Source organism: Fukomys damarensis, unplaced genomic scaffold, assembly GCF_012274545.1.
Source record: "Fukomys damarensis isolate Sample0158 unplaced genomic scaffold, DMR_v1.0_HiC HiC_scaffold_31, whole genome shotgun sequence".
NCBI classification, from domain to species: domain Eukaryota; kingdom Metazoa; phylum Chordata; class Mammalia; order Rodentia; family Bathyergidae; genus Fukomys; species Fukomys damarensis.
Genome location: NW_022900943.1, coordinates 17,858,953 through 17,880,913, shown reverse-complemented (window position 1 = coordinate 17,880,913; position 21,961 = coordinate 17,858,953). Strand labels below are relative to the sequence as shown.

The 21,961-nt window shown below is 48.5% G+C and overlaps 1 protein-coding gene across 1 annotated transcript in view; it reads left to right on the top strand.

Annotated features, from left to right (window-relative positions):
* Window positions 1–21,545, top strand: part of Apba1 (amyloid beta precursor protein binding family A member 1) — a 93,877-nt gene extending 72,332 nt beyond the window's left edge. Inside the window, exons 9-16 of the mRNA XM_010605885.2 lie at window positions 2,352–2,384; window positions 3,371–3,457; window positions 4,163–4,348; window positions 7,162–7,341; window positions 8,350–8,562; window positions 15,800–15,919; window positions 17,126–17,266; window positions 17,933–21,545. Coding sequence (XP_010604187.1) covers window positions 2,352–2,384; window positions 3,371–3,457; window positions 4,163–4,348; window positions 7,162–7,341; window positions 8,350–8,562; window positions 15,800–15,919; window positions 17,126–17,266; window positions 17,933–18,004 — 1,032 coding nt within the window. The 3' untranslated portion in view covers window positions 18,005–21,545. The remainder of the gene's footprint in view (window positions 1–2,351; window positions 2,385–3,370; window positions 3,458–4,162; window positions 4,349–7,161; window positions 7,342–8,349; window positions 8,563–15,799; window positions 15,920–17,125; window positions 17,267–17,932) is intronic.
* The last annotated feature ends 416 nt before the right edge of the window (window positions 21,546–21,961 follow it).

The window sequence follows — 21,961 nt, the reverse complement described above, 5'->3', positions numbered from 1 at the left end:
TTGCCTTTGTGATATTCTTCATTAGTGGTTCCAAGAGAAACAGAATTTTAGTTTTCCATTGGTAGTGGGTCTATTTTCTTTTGAAAGAGTTCTTACAAGTTCCAGTGTCCCAGAGTTAAAGAACTTTGACCAACTATGCTTTGATTTGTGGTTTTATTTATTTATTTTATTTTTTTGGTACTAGGGATCGAACTCTGGTCCTTGCACTTGCAAGGCAGGCCACCAAACCGCTGAGCTAAATCCCTGGCCCTATTTTTTTCTGTGTGTGATTTTAAAAGTAACAGAAATTCCCATTTCATTACCTCATTTCGGAAGGAGAGCAGGAAACATTCAGATCTCTCAGCAGTTACTTATAATGCAGATTATGATTGACCCAGGTCAGAACCTCCTGAGCAGAACTCTTAGATGCCACACAGGAATCTGTGTGGTGCAGCAGAGCAGCAACTTAGGGCCACTTCTCAGATGCAGAAATGTTTCCACTGTAACACGCAGCAGTTAGGATAACACGTAGTTTCTGCCTTCAGAGTTTTCCAGAGCAGTGTCTCCTGGGAACTCATAACCACCAGTGAAAGCCGTGGGGTGGCTGAGTGGGAATGGGGTTGCCTGACTTTTCTGGGTGTACTAGAGATTAGCTATTTGGTGTTTGGATGGCTGACTCATCCAGTTTCTCTACAATGAGGTAGTACAGGCAACACATTTTAGTCATTAATGAGAGAGATGTACTGCTAAGAACAAAAGAGTTTCCTACCAGGTGAGTACCAAAGAATGCAATCCGGCAGCTTTTCCTCCACCCCACCTCCATCACCACAACAGAGTCCAGTTTGGCCATTGACTCACTGCAAGTTGTATAAGATCCGTGTGTGTGTGTGTGTGTGTGTGCGTGTGTGTGTGTGTGTGTGTGTGTGTAGCAAGCCTTATGAAAAGCCAGGAAATTGCATCCCGATATAGGTAATTATAAATATACAGCATTCCGTGTGTGTATATGTGTGTGTGTGTGTGTGTGTGTGTAGCAAGCCTTATGAAAAGCCAGGAAATTGCATCCCGATATAGGTAATTATAATCATATACAGCAGGCACAAATATACTACTTAGTATACTGTTAAAGAACTTTGCTTATGTTCATATACCTCAAAACAGCCCCATAAGGTAGACACTATTTTAATCCTCACTTTAGAGATGACAAAACTAAAGGACAGAGATGTTATCTTGCTGCTCAAAGCTATACAACTAGTCCATGACAGGGCCAGGTTTTGGCTTGAAATAATCCAGTCCCTTTTATCAACTATGCTGTCATGTAATTATTAGCAAAGGGGAAATACTATATCCAGTTTTAGTAAAAAACAATGTTAATATACAAATTTAAGAAGTATAGCTAAAGAGGAATAACACTGAAAATATCAGTTGAACAGGAAAACATACCATCCTAAATAAACAACCACCTTCTAATATAGCTACAAGGTAGATAAAGCAAAGACTTGTCAGAACTAAAACTGTACATAGACAAATCCATAGAACAACTGGAAATTGTAGCACATCTTTCTCAATTAAATAGAAGCAGACACCATAATCAGCAAGTACATAGAATATTTGAACGATCATCTTAACCAACAACTGCAGAATGTATATTTTGAAGTCTGCATTATGCATTCACCAAAGTCAATTGAGTACTGAGTTATAACAACTAAGATTCAACAAATGTCAGGAGATTGAAACCATACATAGTTTGGTCTCTGACCACAACAAAATTAATTCAGAAATCAATACCAAAGCACATCCAGAATATTCTCTACTGCATTGAACTTAATAACACAATTCTGAATTACTCAAGGTTCAAAAACAAAATTACAGTTGAAATTAAAATACATTTTAATGGGACAGTAGTTGAATTGTAGCAGGCCAAGATTTGTGGGCTGCAACCAAAGCAGTGCTTAGGGGGAGATTTCATAAACGTAAGAAAAGGGTTTGAAAAGACTAGTTTAACTCTTTATCTCAAGAAGCTGATAAGAAGATGAGCAAAATAAGCCCCCCAAAAGTAGACTGAAATCAATAGAGTAGGAAAAGGAGCATGTAAAAAAAAACTTTAAAAACCAAAAGTTGATTCTTAAAAACTCAATTGCCGTTCAGCGTAGGAAGCACCTCAGTCCACTTCCTTCATCCCTCTGCCCTCACCACATGCTACATTCTGAATTAGGACACAATTATCTTCAGACTGAGGTCTTTTAAGCCAGTCCCCCTCCCACCAGAATGCTTTTTACCACTAGTATTAGTCTGTCCGCTCCCCTCTGGACTTTGACTCTCTGCAAATTCTTTTCTAACTATTCTCCTGTCTCTGTTTGTTCCATGCTAAGCAGATGGCCCAGAAATTAGCCAAAAGCAGGAAGAAGGTGCAGTACCAACAACTTCATCAGCTTGGTGTTATGCCTGTTCTTTTCATTTGTTTATGTTTTGCCTTTTTATTGTTTTGTGTTTTTGTTTTCTGCATCCAGCAACTTTTCGTTCAGATTTCTTTTTGAACCGCCCCATAAACCAGCGTTTCTCAGAACACCGTTGCCTCAAGCAGCCACTTTCTGTTGCTCATGAGCCATTTCACTTCAGAGGGACCACAGGGAGCAGATTGGAGATGCTGAACGAGTCCTGTAGTGGTGTGGGAGTTCCCGTCCTTTAGGAGCCATGATGTGCCAGGGACTGGGTCTGTCCAGTTCTAGTTCTGTTTGATTTGGGATTTGTCAGATTGCTGGATGCAAAAAAGAAAACGCGCTAATAACCGCACATGTGCAGAGTTCAGCCCTAAATGAACCAGATTGTACTTTTTTTTTTTTTTTGTGGAGCTTGTAGGTGCTTGTGAACTACTCTGGGGGTGTTGATGCCTCAAGGGCTCTTTCTTAATGGGGTGGCTTCAGGAGTGGGCAGCTGCTTCCATGTTGCTCTGGTGGTGTGTGAACGTGAAGACCCTCTTACCAGAACCGCATCTAAATGGCTTCATTTGCATTTGCCCTCCATCAGCCCAAGCAAGGGCAGACTCTAAGAGCCTTCCCCCAACGTCTTGGGTGTGAGTTCATCACCCCTGCCCTTCACTGTCTAAACCCTTGCAGAAAGGGCCTTTGCCCATCATTGGTCAGAGTCAAATCTACTATATGAGTTCCTACTAATGTAGGGGAAGCAACAGAGAGCTTCCTGCCTTTTTTCCAGAAACTCCTGTCCGCCTGTCCATCCTCTCTATGGTAACTTTGGCTTTAGCAGTTTCACCCTGGAGTCTGTGCTGCCGTTCTGGTGACTGTGTCTTAGTGCCTCTGTGTGTAAGCTTGCTTTGCTCATTCCTCGGGGTTGGGGTAACATGGTGAACTCCCTCTTGGTGTGTTTTTCTTCTCAGGCTCCTGAAGGGGAATCTCAGCCCATGACTGAGGTGGATCTCTTCATCTCTACCCAGAGAATTAAAGTATTGAATGCTGACACACAGGTACCAGCTGGCCCCCACCTTCTCCAGCGTGAAGCCCAGTAGCATCGCAGTGCTACCTTTATACCTGTTTATACCTGTTGTCTCCTGGATTAGGGGCTGCAGCCAAGCAGGATAGATTCATATGCAGTACCTGCTGCTGGGGGATGGGAGGCTGTTTCCTTACAGCTAATGTGGAAAGATTAACATTTTAAGAAATTTTGTTTGAAATCACGCACATGCCAGACATGGTGGCACATGCCTATAATCCCAGCTGCCCAGGAGCCCAAGACAGGAGAATCGTAAGATTGGGCCCTCCCCCTGCAATTTAGTGATTTAGTGAGATCCTGTCTCAGTAATACCAAGTCGGGGATCAAGGCTGTAACTCAGTGCAAAGGCCCTGGGTTCAGTTCCCAGTACTGCCCCCCCCATCACACACATGAAAACAATAAATAACTATGCCATGGAGAGTTTATCTTCCTTTTTAACTTTACCACTAGTAGTGATGAAATGTTTGAAATATCTTATTTCTTTTCAGCTACCACAGGTCCTTTTTGCTCTTGTTAGCCTAGGGAAATGTTCTGACCTGGGGGGGTCTGCACAGACCTGCCAGCAAGGTCCTTACGGTGAGCCCCAGAGCGCACCCTACATATGGATGCATGACAGACTGACTGTCCTGGGTCACTAGATGCTGTGCCAGGCTTACTCTTTGTCTCCTTCTGCCTCTAGGAGACAATGATGGACCACCCTCTGAGGACCATTTCCTACATTGCAGACATCGGGAATATTGTTGTGCTGATGGCCCGCCGGCGGATGCCCCGCTCGAACTCCCAGGAGAATGTGGAGGCTTCCCACCCATCGCAGGATGGGAAGAGGCAGTACAAGATGATCTGCCACGTCTTTGAGTCGGAGGACGTAAGGGTGACCTTCCTGCTCTCCCGCTAGTTGACCTGAACAGTCACTGGGTGACCAGATTCCCGTGGTTTCTCAGAACCTGAATCAATCACCATATATGAAGCATGTTTTCACTACTGTATGTCAGCCCGTATCCTAGAGCTATAAGGCTGGATAAAACATACCAGAGAAGCCACTCACTACTGCAGTTGAAGGGAGAGAAAAGAAATATTCTTAATGTAAAATTAGGTAGTGGGAAGTGCTTTATGGAAAGAGGAAATAGGCTTATAGAGTAGAGAAATGGAGCTGTTTCAAATGGGACAATCAACAGGGTCCTTTCTTAAAAAGGGGACATTTGAGCAGAGACCTGAGTAAAGTGAGGGTAAGGAAAGAGAAAAGATGAAGCAAGTGCAAAGGCCCAGAGTCAATTTGTTTGAGAAGGGAAAGGAGCCCTGTTCCTGGAGAGGGTTGGAAAGAGGAAGAGTAGCCAGAGTAAGGGCCTTGAGCAGGCCTCACTTGCACACCAGGGCATTTGGAAAGCACAGTTCTTTGCTGTTCCAAGCTATCCTAGGGGCTACAGGAAAGCTGGCATCTCTCCCTGTCCTTACCAAGTGGTAAGAGCACCGCCCACCCAGCCCCAGTCCTCAGCAAAGCCAGCTCATCCCTCCTGTAAGTCTCAGACCTCACTCTGCTAGGTGACAAGGTCAACAGCGAAGATTGTTTTACAACACATGTTATTCTTTCACCTGGCCTTAGTCCAGCGTTGTCCCTAGAACTGCTTTGAGGCAACCAGACTTTACTGCATTGGCACTCAGGCTGTCCCCAGACACCCACCCACCCTGGGCCTCCAGAGCTCCCTTCCCCAGAAAGGCCCACAGACCTGACGTTTTGAACTGCACAGCCACCTCTGCCCCCAGAGGGCCACATCAGAACCATGGTGGTCACTTTCACCATACAGAGAAACAAGCTCTTAGTCTGCTATAGAGTAGAAAGTGCTACTCTATCTAGGAGAAAAATGCCCATTTCTCTCCAACTAGTGCTTACCTAGCTGTAGTAAATAGCCTTTCCTAGAAGGCAGGAGTCAGAGGCAATCCTGTTTTTCTGTCTGGAACTGGAGCTCTCACAACTTCAGTCACAGCCAGGAAGGGACACTGATACTTTTACTGACACCAGCTTTTACTGGCTTAATTTTCTAGAAAGCAACCCTTGCACAAAATTTCTGGAAAGGCCTGCTATAGTCTCCCTGTTGCTCTTCAACACCAAGGCCAGGCACACAAACTGGGACACAGTGAAGTTTAGGAAGTTCTTTCATGGGTGAAAGTTTAGGCTCTTGGGCTGGAAATTCAGCTCAGTGGTTCTGGCGCCTGCCTCATAAGCACAAGGTCCTGAGTTCAATCCCCGGTACCAAAAAAAAAAAAAAAAAAAAAAAAGTTTAGACTCTTAAGGCTCCTGTGTCCTGCAGGGCAGCGAGAAGGTGGACTGAGCTCTGCTCACCTGGCTTGACGCTCCCTGCAGGGCCCCTTTGTAGGACAGTTCCCCGTGACTTAGTGAACGGTGTCCAGTACCTGTACAGTGTCCAGTGTCTGCTCCCTGTTGTCTTTATAGAGCCTGAGCACTTCTGAATTCAAGAGTGTTGGATGGGGTTGTGGACAACCACACACCACCCGTCTAGATGTGTGTGAGGAGTTACACCAGTCCTGATGTGTAGTATTGACACGCAGAGAGGGCTCAGTGGTTGGCTATCCTGATTAATAGTCGTCGCTTAATTGATGCGAGGGCAAGTTACCAAAACCTGCTGCACGGAAAAGGCAATGGAAGCAATATTCACCTTCTGTGAGCTTTGTAACCTTGAGCCCATTCCTTTGTATACCTGGGGCCTCAGTCTTCTCACCTGGAAAGTGCAGGGTTGGACCAGATGCGGGTTCCTGACTCTTTTGGATCCAGCGCAATCTTTGAAATTGTTTTTTACAAAATAATCAAATGAATGGCCATAAATGTGACACAAAGTAGAAATTAAAAGCAGTCTGAGATAAAGTATTAGTACAACATCTAAACGCTCAGTTCTAACCACTCCAAAAGCCATAGCAAAGTCCTCAGATGCTCATACCTACTTGATCAAAAAGATTTGGCTGTAAGAGAACATGGTATTCTGCGCAATGTTGTCAACACATTCTATACATTGGAGGCTAAATATGAAGATGGAAACACAAGCCGAATGGCAGCGGTGAATGTGCTGGCTCATAGAGAATGTGATTTATTAGCAACTCAGACCCCATGAGGAGCAATGGTGTGGATGATTTCCTGAAGCTATGCAGCTCCTGGGAAAGTCTTAGATAAGACAAAGGACCATCTTCCTTCGATTCATACAGTATTATTCTTTAAACATTCAATGGATATCCAGGCCACCCAATGAGTCTTTGTATTTATGTATAAGTTAGGGTTCAGTCCTGAATGCAGATGATTAGAAACAGGTGCTACATGTACCTGATCATCCAGTGGGATTCTTGAAAACCATCTATGATGCAGAACCACCAGTCACTGTGAGGGGCTGCCCTGTGGGTCACAGGATGCCCAGCATCTCTGACTCCTCTCTGCTGAATGCTGGTAGCACCTTTATGATCACTGATCACTGTCCTAATCAGAAATGTCCCCAGTAATTTTGAAAATGGCTCCTGGTAGGCACTGGGGCTCCTAATGCAGAACCTCTGGCCTACCAGACATCTCAGACCCCCAGCCCAAACTCCACCAGAACTGTTGTGGGGCGGGAGGGACAGCAGGCATCCTCCCGCAGCTCTGCCGCTGACCACCATCTTCTGCTCCCGCTGCTGTTCTAGGCCCAGCTGATTGCACAGTCCATAGGGCAGGCCTTCAGCGTTGCATACCAGGAATTCCTCAGAGCCAACGGGATTAACCCGGAAGACCTCAGCCAGAAGGAGTATAGTGACCTGCTCAACACCCAGGACATGTACAACGACGACCTGATCCACTTCTCCAAGTCGGAAAACTGCAAAGATGTAGGTACTTTCCTGAGGTTGGGCCGGCTAGGTGAGGTTCTGGGGAGAACTGGACAGCTGCCGTGTGGAAGTGTGAGGACCACAGAGGCTGAAGGGTGCGACATTGGCAGGACACCTTGGAGCAGCTCGTTCCTGTCCTTCACCTGTCCTGGGGCTGTGTTACTAGATGATGTCATAAGCAGGTTGAGATTCCTGCTCCCAGGAATCCCGACCCACATTTTGAGTGGGTTCTAGAGGCAGGTTGGACCTAGGCACTGCCCATATGAAGACTTCAGTCTAGGTAAGAGAAACAAAAACGTCTAGTGCGGGCACCAGTTTGAGCGCTGGTCAAAGCCAACTGCTTTCAGTCAGAGCAGAGCACAGGTTCAGGAGATTCTGTGCGCTCCACTGCTTTAGGCTTCACTGTCCGGGAGTATCTGGAGGAAGACAAGGTCACTGAGCTGGTCTCAGGGGCTAGGAGCTATTTGGAACATATGGGCAAGCAGAGAGCTGAACTCAAGTAGCAGCACAGAATCATGAAAGAAAACTCCAGATTTGCCAGGGAATCAGGAATGGAGGTAGCTCAGAGCAGGGCGTGAGTGAAGGAAAAGAGAGAGAGAGATCAGCATTAAGATCTGGGTCATAACTGAAAGGTTATGTCTGGCTGTAGCATTTGGACTTCCTTCCATGGACTAAAGAATGTTTAGAGGCAAAGTAGTCTTTTGATCCACTAGTGTATGTTAGGTGTCTCTGGTCAGGTTCCATAGAAGCAAAATTTGAGATAAGGACTCTTGTTGAGGAAGTGTGCTGGAAACCCACACTCGGAACAAAACGGGCGTGTAGGAGTAGGGCCCTGGGCACTGAGGAAGAGGGTGGTATCCCAGATTCCTGAGATGGTGAAGACAAGAGCTCAGCTGGACTGGAGTCAGTTGGGAAATGTTTTCCTGCTTTCCCAGGGCGGAATGGCTTTGATTTATCACTACTCTTCACGGTGACCTTCAGGCTTGCTAAGTGTTTTCCTCCTTTCAGGTTTTCATAGAGAAGCAGAAAGGAGAAATCTTGGGAGTTGTGATTGTGGAGTCCGGCTGGGGATCCATCCTGCCAACCGTGATCATAGCCAACATGATGCACGGTGGCCCCGCAGAGAAGTCGGGGAAGCTGAATATCGGGGACCAGATTATGTCCATTAACGGCACCAGCCTGGTGGGCCTGCCCCTGTCCACCTGCCAGAGCATTATTAAGGTACGTGGACCCTGGTCATGAGAAAGCCTGCTTGTCTTTTAGACTGCTTATCTCTTAGCCCTGCCTCCAGTCATTAACATTTATGACGGTATTTCCCAGCAGCAGGGAGGCACAAACACAAAGGCACTGACTTGCCCTCAGGCAGCTTGCAATTCTTCCACTCGTAGGTGTGGCTCACGTAACACCACTGTCTAATACCATGCCCACTGCGGGCGGGCGGGCAGCACTGATCAGTCCTGTGCAGCATTCCAGACAGTACCTTATAGTCAGATGAACCAGACGAATACCGTCCCTGTTAAATTAAACTCATGGAAACATGTTCAGAGAACACTGACAAGCACATGAGTCCATCTTTCCCCCAGAGCCATGAGAAGGAAACTGTCAGAGTCCACGCATTACTTCTCAGGCCTCAGCAATATTACTTTCTCTTCGTCCTGCAGCAGTGTTATTGTACAAGGCTAAGGAGAGCTACTTAAAAGAAATTAAGGGGGCGGGGATTTAGCTCAGTGGTGCTGCTGCCTGCCTTGCAAGTGCAAGGTCCAGAGTTTGATCCCCAGCACCAAAAAGAAATTAAATGCAAGTATTTCAGGGGAAGAAATAAGATTTTCTTCTTAGAAAGCAAGCATCCCCGTGTAGTCTTCCAAGCACACTGGTACTTGCTGAGTGCACGGCCAGTGTGTGGAAATGCTCCTTCTCCACCGCAGCCCTGTCCACAGCACTGCAGTGCCATGGGCAGACTGGGATTGCGCAGCTTTCCTTGGTGACTGGGGTTTCATGAAAGACTCTTAGCCCACAGCTCGGTGGGAGAAATGAGTACATCATACAGTGGTCATGCTGAGTGAATGAACAAAAGCCACCATCTTTGTCTGAAGGGAAAGGGGGTGGAGCCTACAGATGAGTGTACGTACATGTCTTGGACAGTTGCCCCTTTTAATGATTAAATGCCCCCCGTTGCTTAATACACAAGACACATATCAATCACAGGGCTTACGTTCTGAGAAATGTGTCGTTCGGCAATGCTGTCATTTAACACCCATCCTGGAAGACTTCCACAAACCTAGTCAATCACTAGATGTGGCCTCTTGATGCAACCATAGGACAGTCATCATGAGGTCTGTAAGGCGCTCGCTTGTGTAACCGTGCACCTTAAGGAGCACTGTGCTGTCTAAAATGGCAGTAGAGAGCATAGCAGTAACGGAGAAACAGTAGTGGTTTTATCATTATCAAGTATTATGTACTGTATTTGAGTGTGTGTGCTGTTTTGGTTCTTGGTATTTTTTCCTTTTCTTTTTGGTGGTTTCTTTTTCTTTTTTGGTACTGGGGATTGAACTTGGGTCCTTGCGTTTGGTGGTTTCTTTTGAGTGGATGAATGCAGGGCCTCCAGCATGGTAGGCATGTGCTCTGCCCCACAGGAGAGGCACTGACACCAGCATTGCCACAGCACATGCAGTGGGTTGTGCTGCGGTGTTAGAATAGCCACAGGGTCACTGAACCATAGGATTTTCAGCTTCTATGTGCTGTAATCTTACTGTCATACTGCGCTCTGTGGTTAACTAAACCTCATTGTGCAGCACCCAACCGTACATTAATAATGAGATGAGGGACTCCGTTTGGAACATGTATATTCATCAAACTTATTTAACTGGGCTTCTGTTAGGTGCTGAGCTGAACCCTGGAGAAGCCAGAATGACACAAGGATCATTGTCATTGCGAGGACTCAGTGGGCCCTGAAAGGCTGCGAGTGTTTAGAAGTTGAAAAGTTACACAGTGACCTTGAGGTAGTAAAACCTAGATTGTGAGAAACAAAGGAATGCAGCCTTCAGAAGTCTCTCCTTAAGTTGGTGGACAGCGGGCTGACGTCGGGTCAGGGGAACAGGGTCTGAGCCCGTCTGGTTGAGAGCCGATCTGGTGTTGGTATGGCGACATGGAGAGGGCAGGGCTGCCCTAGGGAGAGAGGTGGGGAATCCACAGTGCCATCTGTCTGCCCCCAGGGAACAAGTGACTTGTTAGACACTTTGTGTGCAGCCCAGACGTACAGCTGATAGTTTCCATGGTGGGGATGGCGTGCTGGTCTAGCAGGGAGAAGTGACAGTACTGGGGCCACAGCAACCGAGTGCTGTGCATCTGGTGCTGTCCTAAGTGCAGTACTTCGCCGAACCCTCCCAGAGGCCTCCTGAGGGCGGGCACTGTTGTGTCACCCATTGTACACATTTGGAAACTGAGGCACAGACAGTGATGACACACGCAGTTGGTCATTGGTAGAGCCAGGTCACTCAGCCAGTAGGTATCCTGCCTCTGACGCAGAACTGTCCCAGGGGAGGTGTCTGCACCAGCGCTAGATCCAAGACCAGGACCTCAGCGGAGGGTGATCTTGCACACCTCCCACGTCCTCGACATGGTTGCAGTTGTCCCAGGGGAACAGGTGCCACAAGCATCCAGCAGGTGGAGACAGGGGATGCTGCCAGCCTGATGCCTGTAAAGCAGGCTTGAGGGACTGCATAGATGGTAGAGTTCACGTGGATGAGGGCAAAGTCTGAGAGAGAGGCTGGTGAGGAGGGTTGGTAGGGAGTTGATCTGGAAAGATTTAAAAGGGCAAGCAGAGGAGTGTTTTGGACTGAATGTGTCCTTCAAAGTGCACTAGTTCAGATCCAAGTGGCAGTATTAGAGATGGGAGCCTTAGAGGTTTGGTCAGGAGGGTAGAGCCCTCATGAATAAGATCAGTGCTCTTACAAAAGGGACACGAGAGAGCCCTCTGGCCCTCCTGTTCCCTGGAAGAATGCAGCCAAAAGTCAGCTGTCTGCAGCCCAGAAGAGGACTCACAAGAACCCAGCTGGCATTCTGATCTCAGACTTGCATCCTACCCTATGAGAAGTAACTTCTGTTGTTCATAAGCCATCCAATCTCCAGTATTTTCTTATAACAACCTGAACTAAGAAGGTAACTTGAGTGAAGGGAGGGCAAGGGGCCCAGGCAGGAGGCCCAGATGGCTTGTTCATGAAGCTGTCCATGAACCCCGACTCTGCTCTCCACCCCTCATTACCACACTCAGAAAGATGAGACCAGGTGAGGGGGTTGCAAGGCTTTTTAGGACAGCTGGCCACTTCTAGTGCCACGAGGGGACCCTGTTCTGTTCTGTTTCATGGATCACCACGTCGACGTGGAAAGTTTACTCAGGACAACCAGAGCTCCCCGAGCAGTTTCCTAGCGGGAAGGTTTGTTTGAATAGCTAAACTTTGATGTTTGTAAGTGGAAGAAGATTAAGACTGTGCCATGATGAAATAGAACTGTGAAGATGGAGAAAAACAAAACAAAAAAGATGGAGAAAAACAAATCACTGCCTTTGTGTGGCCACCCTCAGCAAAAATAGGCTCCGTGGGCCAGCCCCAGTTCAGACCATTGAGCATACCCCGTGCTCTGGGACACGCAGCTTTGTGGAAAAGTCAGGTGGCCCATCTGTGGCCTGTCTCAGCTAGGGAGGAAAGGTGTCCCACTGGCTAATAGCTAGAATGCAGACGGACTTTTAGTGGGCTGTAGTTTAAATTCTCTAGACGACACACGCCTTTGCTTGTAACAGGACAGATGCTCTCAGCTACCCCCCTGGCCACTGCAGCGATATCTGGGCTTCAGAACTTCCCATCCCTGTATGTTTCAGGACCTTTCAGTATCAGTGTTTCTCAAAACTGATGTGAACCACCGAGGGGTATCATCTAAATACAGCTCAGATTTGGCAGGTCTCGAGGGGATTCTACATTTTCAGCAAGCACCCTGGAATGGCGACAGCGCCAGTTTTCCACCAAGATCACACAAAGTAGTATGTGTTTCTAGAGTTACAGATGTTGAATTATCTTTCGGGCTCTCACAGTACCTGTTCTAATCCATACCTGTAGCATAGTCATTAGGTGGTCTATCTCTGTGTGTACTGTTTCCTTCACGGTCCTGTCCTTTGGATTTTCCTTTTTTAAACTAGAGCCCAGCTTCCCTTCCCTTCAGAGAAGCACTGCCTTTCTGCTCTTCCGTTACTATAGAGACCATTCTGGCCTCTCTCCCCTCCCCTCCTCCTTGCCCTCTCCCCTCACCATATTTCTTAATTTGCTGCACCATTCCACTGTTGTCATGGGGATGGAATGACCGTTTATTTAATTGGCACCTCTAATAAAATGGCACCTCAGAAATCTAAGTTAATGGGGCCCAACTTGAAACATTGATTAGGAAAGCCAAGCAAATACATGGTCTGGTTATTTCAAATCGCCATTTGTCTAAGCCTCATCTTGCAGCACATTTTCCCCAGTCTTGAAATTCTTTCACTAAGGGATTGATCGGGCATCTTAAATCAATTCACACAAAAAGAAAAGAACCCATCAGAACAATGTGAATTTCTTAGGTGACGCTGAGAAAATAAGACCATTCGTTTGCTTTTCACTATGTTGTGTGTGATTTTCTCAAATGCACAGCATACCTAAGTGATCCCAGTGGTCAGTAGGTATAAACATTTAAACCAGGTGGCTTTGTCTGAAGAGTTGCGACCCTGGCAACACGTTCCTGTTATAGCATTCTTAGTGTGTTTCCCACAAACCCTGGTTTTGTGGTGTGAGGTCATAAAGACAGGTGAAGGGACTCAAGCCCACAGCCCTGTCTTAGTTCCGACATCTCCTGTCCAGCCTTCCCCAAGCTCCAGGAGCCCCATAGGTGTCTTGCTCCACCCAGTGTCCAGAGACTGACACATTTCTTGGCACACAGCAAGTGAACTTTTTTTAAGTGGCTAAAAAGAGGAAGCTCTCAAAGGAAAAAAAAGATTTGCATGAATGATGTCTGAGCTCCCCTTCACCCTACAGCACACTTTCTAGCTCAAAAACCTATTTAATGTCAGGTAATAGGTGTTTTTAAATGTAATGGATGAGATTATTGTAGGCTAAAGCATTTAGAAAAGACACATTAAAGGGGAGGGTAAAGAATTTGGAACTGGCAGAGACTTCTGCAGGTTTCACCATTTGCTGAGAAAATGAGACAACTTGAGGCTTAAGAAAGGCAGGGCCTGCTACCACCCCACTGCTTGTGCTGACAGCACATCGGCAGCCTGGCCTTCTCACACCAATGCTGTCTTCCTCACTGGGCTGTGAGCAGGGCCCTGTGGCAAACAGAAGCCAGAACATCTGTCTTCCATCCCATGGATGATGGGAGCTGCTATGGTGTTAGAAGGCCAGGATCTTTTACAGACTTTTTCACCTGAATCACACTTGACTCATAACATTCCTCTGCTTTGAAAATACTACTCCCTTAACCGAGAAGTTTGCCCAAGAGATACCCCAAACCAGGAGAAGACACTTGTAACAGTGAAATGAGCATGTTCGGTAAGTCACCTGGTGTGACACCACAAGCCAACAGACAGCTCAAGTCCCCGAGAAAATAGAGCGGTTCAGAACACTGAGCAAGGAGATGCCGAAGGCAGAGAAACTGAGTCCCATTCACGCCGAGAGGACACACCGAACCATGTAGAGGCAGTGGGATCCCAAAGCGGGAGGAATGTGAGCAGGGGCGCTGAAGAACTCTTACAATGTAGGAAAGTGACCTAAAAATACATCCCCAAGTCGTGGCTGGAATGAAAGATCCAGGAACGTAGGTTTCTGTTGCTGTCCCTGGCTGCTGCGTCATTGAACAAGGCTTACTCATGAAAGATGCTCTTCCACTGGGTGTAGAAGAGAACGCACTGTGAGTTTTGAAGATGACACACCTGGGACTGAAGCTGGCTGTTGGGAACTTGAGTGAGTCACTCAGTATTTCTGAGCCTCCACTTCCCCTTCGATAATTCTAGCTGCCAGTTTGTTGGGGAGAGGAACTGAAACTGCTCCTGTGAGTCTCCAGGTTTGTCCCAGGCAGTCGCTGTCACCGTGGTCTGGCTGGTTTCATTGTGCCTGGGTGGGTTTTGGTACCGCAGTGATCCCAGGGGAACTCAAGCATGGTCCCACCTGCAGATGGCTGGCCAGAGCCACAATGTGCAGGGACAGAGCCAGCCACCACCCTACAAGCTGCCCCCCCACACCATACTACCATCTTCTGTGATGGAGAAATTCACATGGTTAGGTCTGCTCACCCTGAATCATTCTAAATTGAGCATGCATCAGAATCACCTGGAGGACTTGACCGCACAGATTATTGGGTCCCACTCCCAGACTTTCTGGTTCTTAGGTCTGAGGAGCCCAGAACTCGAACTCGAACTCACAGTGATGCTAAGCTGCTGGCATGGGTTATAGAACACTGGTATACACCATCGGCAAACAGAGTAAGGACAGATAACCAGACAGAACAGCTGTGTCACCTGCAGTCTAAGCAAATCATTAAAGATGTGTGTGTCTCTTCTGCCACTCACAGCAGCAAGTCACACTCCTGCCACTAATTGTGTTTACACTAGAGCTGTCTAACCCGTTTCACCTCTGCTTGGCTTAGGGTTTGTGAGTAGGGGTCCATGATCCCAATCCCAACTTCTCAGAGCCCTCGGACTGCACAAGTCTTGCATCCATGTCTGTGTTTCTGTCCTCATCTGCAAAATGGGAAATATGAGTTCTGACCTTCCACTGAAAAAGGTCTGCAGGCTAGGCAAGGAGTGACAGTGGGCAGCAGCTGTGGGATTTGCAGCTTTCCGTTTGTAGAAGGCAAGCAGGAGGCCTTCTGTATAGCAGGGAAACAGCCACCTTCCGTGCATACCTTTCCTGGATTGGCCATTGTTCTCCTAGGCTGCTCTTCCGGCCTGGCCTGCAGAGGCACAAACTGGGCCCACTGGCACACCAATGGGGTGCTGCCTCCAGGGTGCCCCTACATCCCTGCCCCTCCTCTGGTAGCCGCAGTATTCTGGAGGAGAGGGTGCCCACTCACCCCAAGCACTGTCTTTTAGGAACAACTTGTCACCTTCACCCCTGGCCCTTGGAGGAGAGGGAGGAACTGCGGCTGACCTTGACTGACTTCCTAGTCAGCTGCCTTGCCAGATAGGCAGACACTGCCCGCCCACATGAGGTCATCTCCCCTGCAAGGAGCTCCGGAAGCAGAGCTGAGCAGCCGGGGCCTCCACCCACGGCAGTGTGGCCTGAGCAAAATAGTATTTTCTGTGTGCCATGCCTTCTGACAGGCAGCACCCGCCCAGACAGCCTTTCGTGGTGTGGACTGCTTCTGCCTTGGGAGCCGCCTCCTCTCACTTACAGTCTACGTCAATATCGGAATTTTTCCCTGCACTTTATTCCTGTTTAAGGGCTTAAAGAATCAGTCCCGAGTCAAGCTGAATATTGTGAGATGTCCTCCGGTGACCACGGTGTTAATCAGAAGGCCAGACCTCCGCTACCAACTGGGTTTCAGTGTCCAAAACGGAATTGTAAGTACAGCTCACTCGTGCCCTCTTCCAAACTGCGGACAAGTGAAATGAGGCGGAGTTGGGTTTATCTTTTAAAGCTGGTCCGTTCTTTAAAAAGCACCTACCATGGGAGGGATTTTACTGTGAATGTTTCTGGGTTCTGCCTGGTGGGACTGAACCTGAGGCTAGGTGCTGCACAGGCACCTATACTACTAAGTTGTACTTCAGTCCTTTTCTAAACTTCTGAGTCAAAGCTGCCCGGGCTTCTCACTAACTTGTGATTCCCCCACCTCAGTTTCCAGGGTAGCTAAAATTATAGGCATGCACACCATTTTTTAGTTTTCACTACCCTTGGGGTTTTTGTTTCTTTTGGGGTGCTGGGGATTGAAGCCAGAGCCTCACACGAGTGCTGGGCAAGTACACTACCTCAGAGCCACACACGTGCCTTAGACTCCTGGTTTCCTCTCCAATTGAAAGCACCTAAGGGATGTTTTGACCAGAGCACCTGAGAGCCTCAGGCCCACACACCTGAAGCCCTAAGCATGCTTGTTGCCATGTCTGCTCTGCTCTGGCTGAAAGATTCATGTTCTGGAATATACGATCGACTTAGTAAGTTCACACATTTCTTTTTGGAGAATTTGAGTTCTGAAGGGCTCACTTGCCAACAGCCGGGAGGCTCTGCCCACCACAGCACCTGGCTGCGCCATCACAGAAAAGCAACACCACTGCTGTCTCTGCACACTGTGACACAGGCCATTGAATTAGGCCAGAAGGTGCCTCTCCCCTCACGCACTTGGGTCCTCGCATCACTCTGGTTCACACGGTGCCTAAATTCAGGCTGCTGACGTGAAAGTTCTACCTGTGAACACAGACTCTGGGACATAATCACAGCCTGTGCTCCCAAGGCTGGCAGCCGGAGGCACTGTCACCTCAATGTCTTCCTCCCAAGGCCCAGGGGGATGAAAGTGGTCAGGGTCCAGTGTGCCATGGAATCCAGAGACATGCTCCATTCCCTGTGCAGACTGTGTGAACGCAGTGGCTGTGTGGGTCTGTGGGACCGATTCTTGTGGGAAGAACCTGAGATTTAAATGTTCTAGGCCTGACCACCTGCGTCCAAGACGCACCAGCTGGGGATTTGGGGTGCCAGGGAAGATGGTCTTCTGTGTCCACAGAGGCCTGAGACCCGATGCTGCCCACAGGGCATAACTTAGTCTTTGTCTCTGCTAGATCTGCAGCCTCATGCGAGGAGGAATAGCCGAGAGAGGCGGCGTCCGAGTGGGACATCGTATCATAGAAATCAACGGACAGAGCGTGGTGGCCACCCCCCACGAGAAGATCGTCCACATCCTCTCCAATGCTGTGGGGGAGGTAGGAGTGAGGGCTGGGCTGGGAAGGGACTGCGGGCGCCATCCAGTCCCCCTACAGTCATGCTGGGCCTTCCAGGGAACCTTCCTGAGTGCCCGCGCTCTCCTGATGCTCCTCGATACCCAGAACCTCCCGTCTCTGACCGAATACTAAACCATTAGAGGCAGTGGTCTGGAACACTTCTGTGATGGAACTCAGGCCACCTGTCGCCTTCTCTTCCCCTCTCAGATCTTGCTGCCTCCTTCTGTTGCGGCGCAGGTCTCCTCTGGTTTTCCCTGTTAATCCCACCAAATACGGTTGGAAACCTTACATCTCAGACTTAAATCTCACGGACACGGTGGCTTTCCAGAAGTGTCTCCCTGGCATGGGCTTTCTGGGAGTCCTTACTGCAGCTTAGGCCAGTGGGCCCGTCTCTTGTCTCCAAGAGAAAGGGGAGGCCGGTGGATTAGAAGCCCCGAATGGCTCCTTCCAAAGGGCTAAGAACAAGAGCATCTGACTGGGAGAATACCTGGCTTTCCTTGTTCGTTTCCTGTCACCTCTGAACTGTCTGGACAGCCTGTGGATTTCGTGGTAGGGGATGTCTTAAGAGAGAGCTCTCACATGACAGGCACTGCCACTTTCCAGGCCCTGGGCCTCCACCCACTGCTAATACACATTTCCTGCCCTCAGATCCACATGAAGACGATGCCAGCTGCCATGTACAGACTGCTGACGGCCCAGGAGCAGCCTGTTTACATCTGAGCCTGCGCCTCATGCTCCTCCGCAGCGGCATGCATGGAGGGCTCTCCTCGTCGTGGTTGTGTTTCTCGTGCTGCATCTGTGTGTCCACCAAGACATTTACCTCCCCGCCCAGCATCTGGTCTCACACAGGAAGAGAAGCATCCGCAAGGACCTCTCTGCTCTCTGTCTCTTTCCCGCTTTTTTTTCCCCCTTTGATACCAAGGAAGTTTCCTGTGCGCCTTCTTGAGGATGGAGAACAGCGAGCGTCCACCTGGGATCTCCCCAAAACCATCCTGGAGGTCCTTCGGGGGTCCTGAGCTGGCTGTCATTGCCAAAGGGAGGTCATCTCTCCCCAGGAGGCTCAGACCTCATAGAAGGAGCTCCCATGGGCAGCGCAGAAGCTGACTTAGCAGTGCCTAAATCCAGTTGCTCACCTGTGCTCCCCTGGAGTCATTTGATGCGAATGTGGTAGCGAGGGCGCCAGCCCCTCATCACAGAGGAACACGCACTGCCCATCGTGGAGTGTGGGGCCCTGGACACTGTTTCCACCCAGAATTTCTCAGCCACCTTAAACCTCTTCCATGGCTGCTTTCAGTTTTAACATGTTTGTGTTCCCACATGGGCCTTCTCAGCCAAAGCTAAAAAGGGAAATGCTGGCCTCAGATGAGGCTACCAGAGCACTGCTGAGAGCCCTTGATTCACAGGCACGTGAAGCCTCACCAGGTTGTCTGGAAGTTACCAACCAGCAGACGGCCACAGGCACAGCTGCCTCTGTCATGCACACACATACAGAGTCTCACTCGTGTGTCACCCCTTTGTCCCACCTGCAGTGAGGCAAGGCCCATAGCACCTCCCCGGAGATCCCTTGCCCTGGCCAGCAGTGAGGCTGCAGAGCCCAGTCAGCCTTGTCCTGAGAGGGACGCTCACGCTGGCTGAAGCCTGGGCCTCCCAACACCACCTCGACTTGGAGTGTTCCCCTAGAAGCCAGTGATGTGGGGGTTCCCGGTACCATGTTTCCTGTCCTGAGTGGAGACCATCCTCCTTTTCTGCTGTGAGGGCACTAGATGGATAGGCTTGAAAGGCCAGAACAGTCCCTAAGGCATGAAACTAAGGGGACAGTCATGACCTCAGGTGATGCCTAGGTGTCCCCAAATGTGTTCCAGGAACATCAGCTTACTGCCTCGTGGGTCTGAGTTTCCAGATGCTGTGGGACATTAAGTTTCCATGAGGTGCGTCACATTTATGATTCCATCTCAGTTCAGTGCAGGTGTTTTAGTAATATTATTCTGAGCCACTTTTCACTTTTTCTTGGTCCAAAGAGCATCATGTGAGGTATGGTGTTTTTTTTTTTTTTTATTGTTGTCTTTGTTGTTTTGTTTCAATCATGACCTCAGTAGAAACAGGGGAAGAAAAATTAATATATTTTGTAATATTAATATAGTCCCTGTTCTCTGCATTTGCGATATTTATGTTATGTCTGTAGAAACAGAAATTCATTGAGCAAATGTTGGGTAGGATATATTTATAATAGAGAATGGAGGGATTTACAGGAAAGATAAAAGTGAATATAACAAGATTAGGAACAATGAGACTTCAGCCCCAGAGTGATGCGGCCATTACCCTGGGATCTCTGTATCTTCAGAGTTTTCTGCACAGAATCAGAAAAGTCAAGTGCTTGAAAGGAATTAGCAGCTAAACTCTCATTTTGGCCACAGTACAATAAGCTCCGATGAAGACAGGCTGCCGGCTGCCCAGATGTCCTGAGAAAGGAAAGGGCAGCTGCTCCCACAGAGAACTGTATGGAGGGGAGCCAGGACCCCAGCACGTGTTTGAAGGGTGCTTGACAAGTGACCAGCCCAAGGCCAACCCACCACCGACAGGAGGCGCAGGAACTATGCCCTAGGTTCTGTATTTGCTTTTCCTGAGTAACCCAACTACAGCTGGCCTAATATCAGAAATAAATACTGAGGAGTCATCACCCCATCTCTCCTCTACCAAGAGAGAGGAATAACATCATACAGGTGGCATCTCAGGCAGCAGGAGCTTCCAAAAATCACTTGGACTCATGCCTGCCTGCTCCCAGGTGGCTACTCGGGCCCAGGCCCAAGGCCTGAACGGGACCGCATAGGATGCCAGAGATCAGCCTGGGGACAGGAACCACACAAGCATATCCCACTACAATTCCACATGATTAGTTACGCATCTCTGCCCCAGGGAGAGAGAAGCAGCTTTCCATTCCTGTTGCACAAAAACCTTGGAAATTTTGAGAAGGGCTGCAAAGCCAACTTCCTAAGCTCTCCTAGAGTAAATTGTTGCTAAAGTGGCTCCTCACTCCCACAGGGAAGGCTGTTGGAGCTTGGAAAAGGCTCACCTGGCTGCAGCATTTTCTCTTCAGCTAACATTGGTTAACCTCAGAATTGGGCTCTCAGGTGTTCGTCACTCCATGTCCCAAAGTCCCCAGTGGTGGTCTCTCTACCATTTGACATCCGCACATATATATATAGTTACATATGTAAATAGCTCAACACCCTGCATCATGGGGAAGACTGTATAGAGCATCCTTTCCCCGAACTGCAAGGCACAAATCCACTCTGGCCACTCAGCTGGGACAGGCTCCCAGATCTGCCTCTGCCTTCTCCAGTGGGAGCATTTCAGGGAGCCACCATCAGCCTTGGGTCGATGAGAGGAAGACACCCCAAAGACCAGTACCAGGAGCCCCCTTCCCACGAGACTTCTCCTGCCGGAAGCAGCTCCTCGGGGTGGAGCACATCCTGGGGCTCTGCGCCCTGCACTGGGGCTGCTTTCCGGGCCCTGCACATCAACACCGGCCTTCAGGGAGCCCAGAGTAACCTACTACCTCCCCCATTGCTTCTCCTTTTCCCGCAGCCCCATCCACGCCTGTGTTCCCTGTCCCTCACTTATGAAAACCCACCCGCACTGCTCGGGTCCCTCCGCCCAGTGGTGTAGCCGTTACCAATGTTTACAACCAAGAGCCGCCTCTCCCTGATGCAGCCACACACCTTTGCAAGGCCACTTGTTGGGCTGTTTCACTTCTGTCTGCTCCTTCCCTGGCTGGGGTCCACTTGAACACACGATTCTGGTTTTATTTCCCCCCTCCATTGAGGCAGTGTGTGAGGACCATGTGCGAATGAAATCTCTTGTACATACTTAGCACAGCACCTAGAGTATGGACTTGTAGTACCGTTCTGTAAAGAGGGTGCAATAGAGCTTAACTAAAGCGTTGGGAAAAGTATAGTATTGTATTTGTAACTATGGTTCTTTGTATACGCAAACCTCAATGATCTCTCTATATAAATACAAATAAATATATAAATAAGATATATCTACACGTGAGCCTGGAATGTTGACACCACACACCCACTGAATGTATTTCCTCTGACAGTCTGGTCACCGTCTAGCCTGCCCTCCCCTTCTCCTTACTGTGGCCACAGTCGTCTGGTTTGGGGTTGTGATGTATTAAATGTGCTATCTCCTTTATTTAACTGAACGCTAATGTCTGTATAAGAGTTGCTGCAACAATAAACAAGACTTTCACCTCTTGGGCCCAGTTGAGTGTCTTCATTTCAGGGGAAGAAGAGGACTTGTGTGCCTTTTCCCTAATGGGCTGGCGACTGCCATAGGGACGGCTTTCTACCCAGAATGCCGTTGTTAATTTCATGAAACTGACTTAGCTTTAAACACAGAAAGCTGTGTGTGTTACAGCTGGTGTCCCACCAAACAGCCAACTAGAGAAGAGACACTCTAGATTTTACATCCTCATTGAAAGGAGGGAAATGAATTAATCCCAACACCTCCCCTGACACACACACCCATGCATACACACACACACACCTCCAATGAAGGGAGGTGGTCTTTGTTAAGCACCTGAAACCTTTTCCCTGAAGACTGTCCTATGGGACCTACCTAAAGGTTCTCTCAGAAAGTTCTGGAAGGTTCTCACTAGTTGCTCTTTGCTAT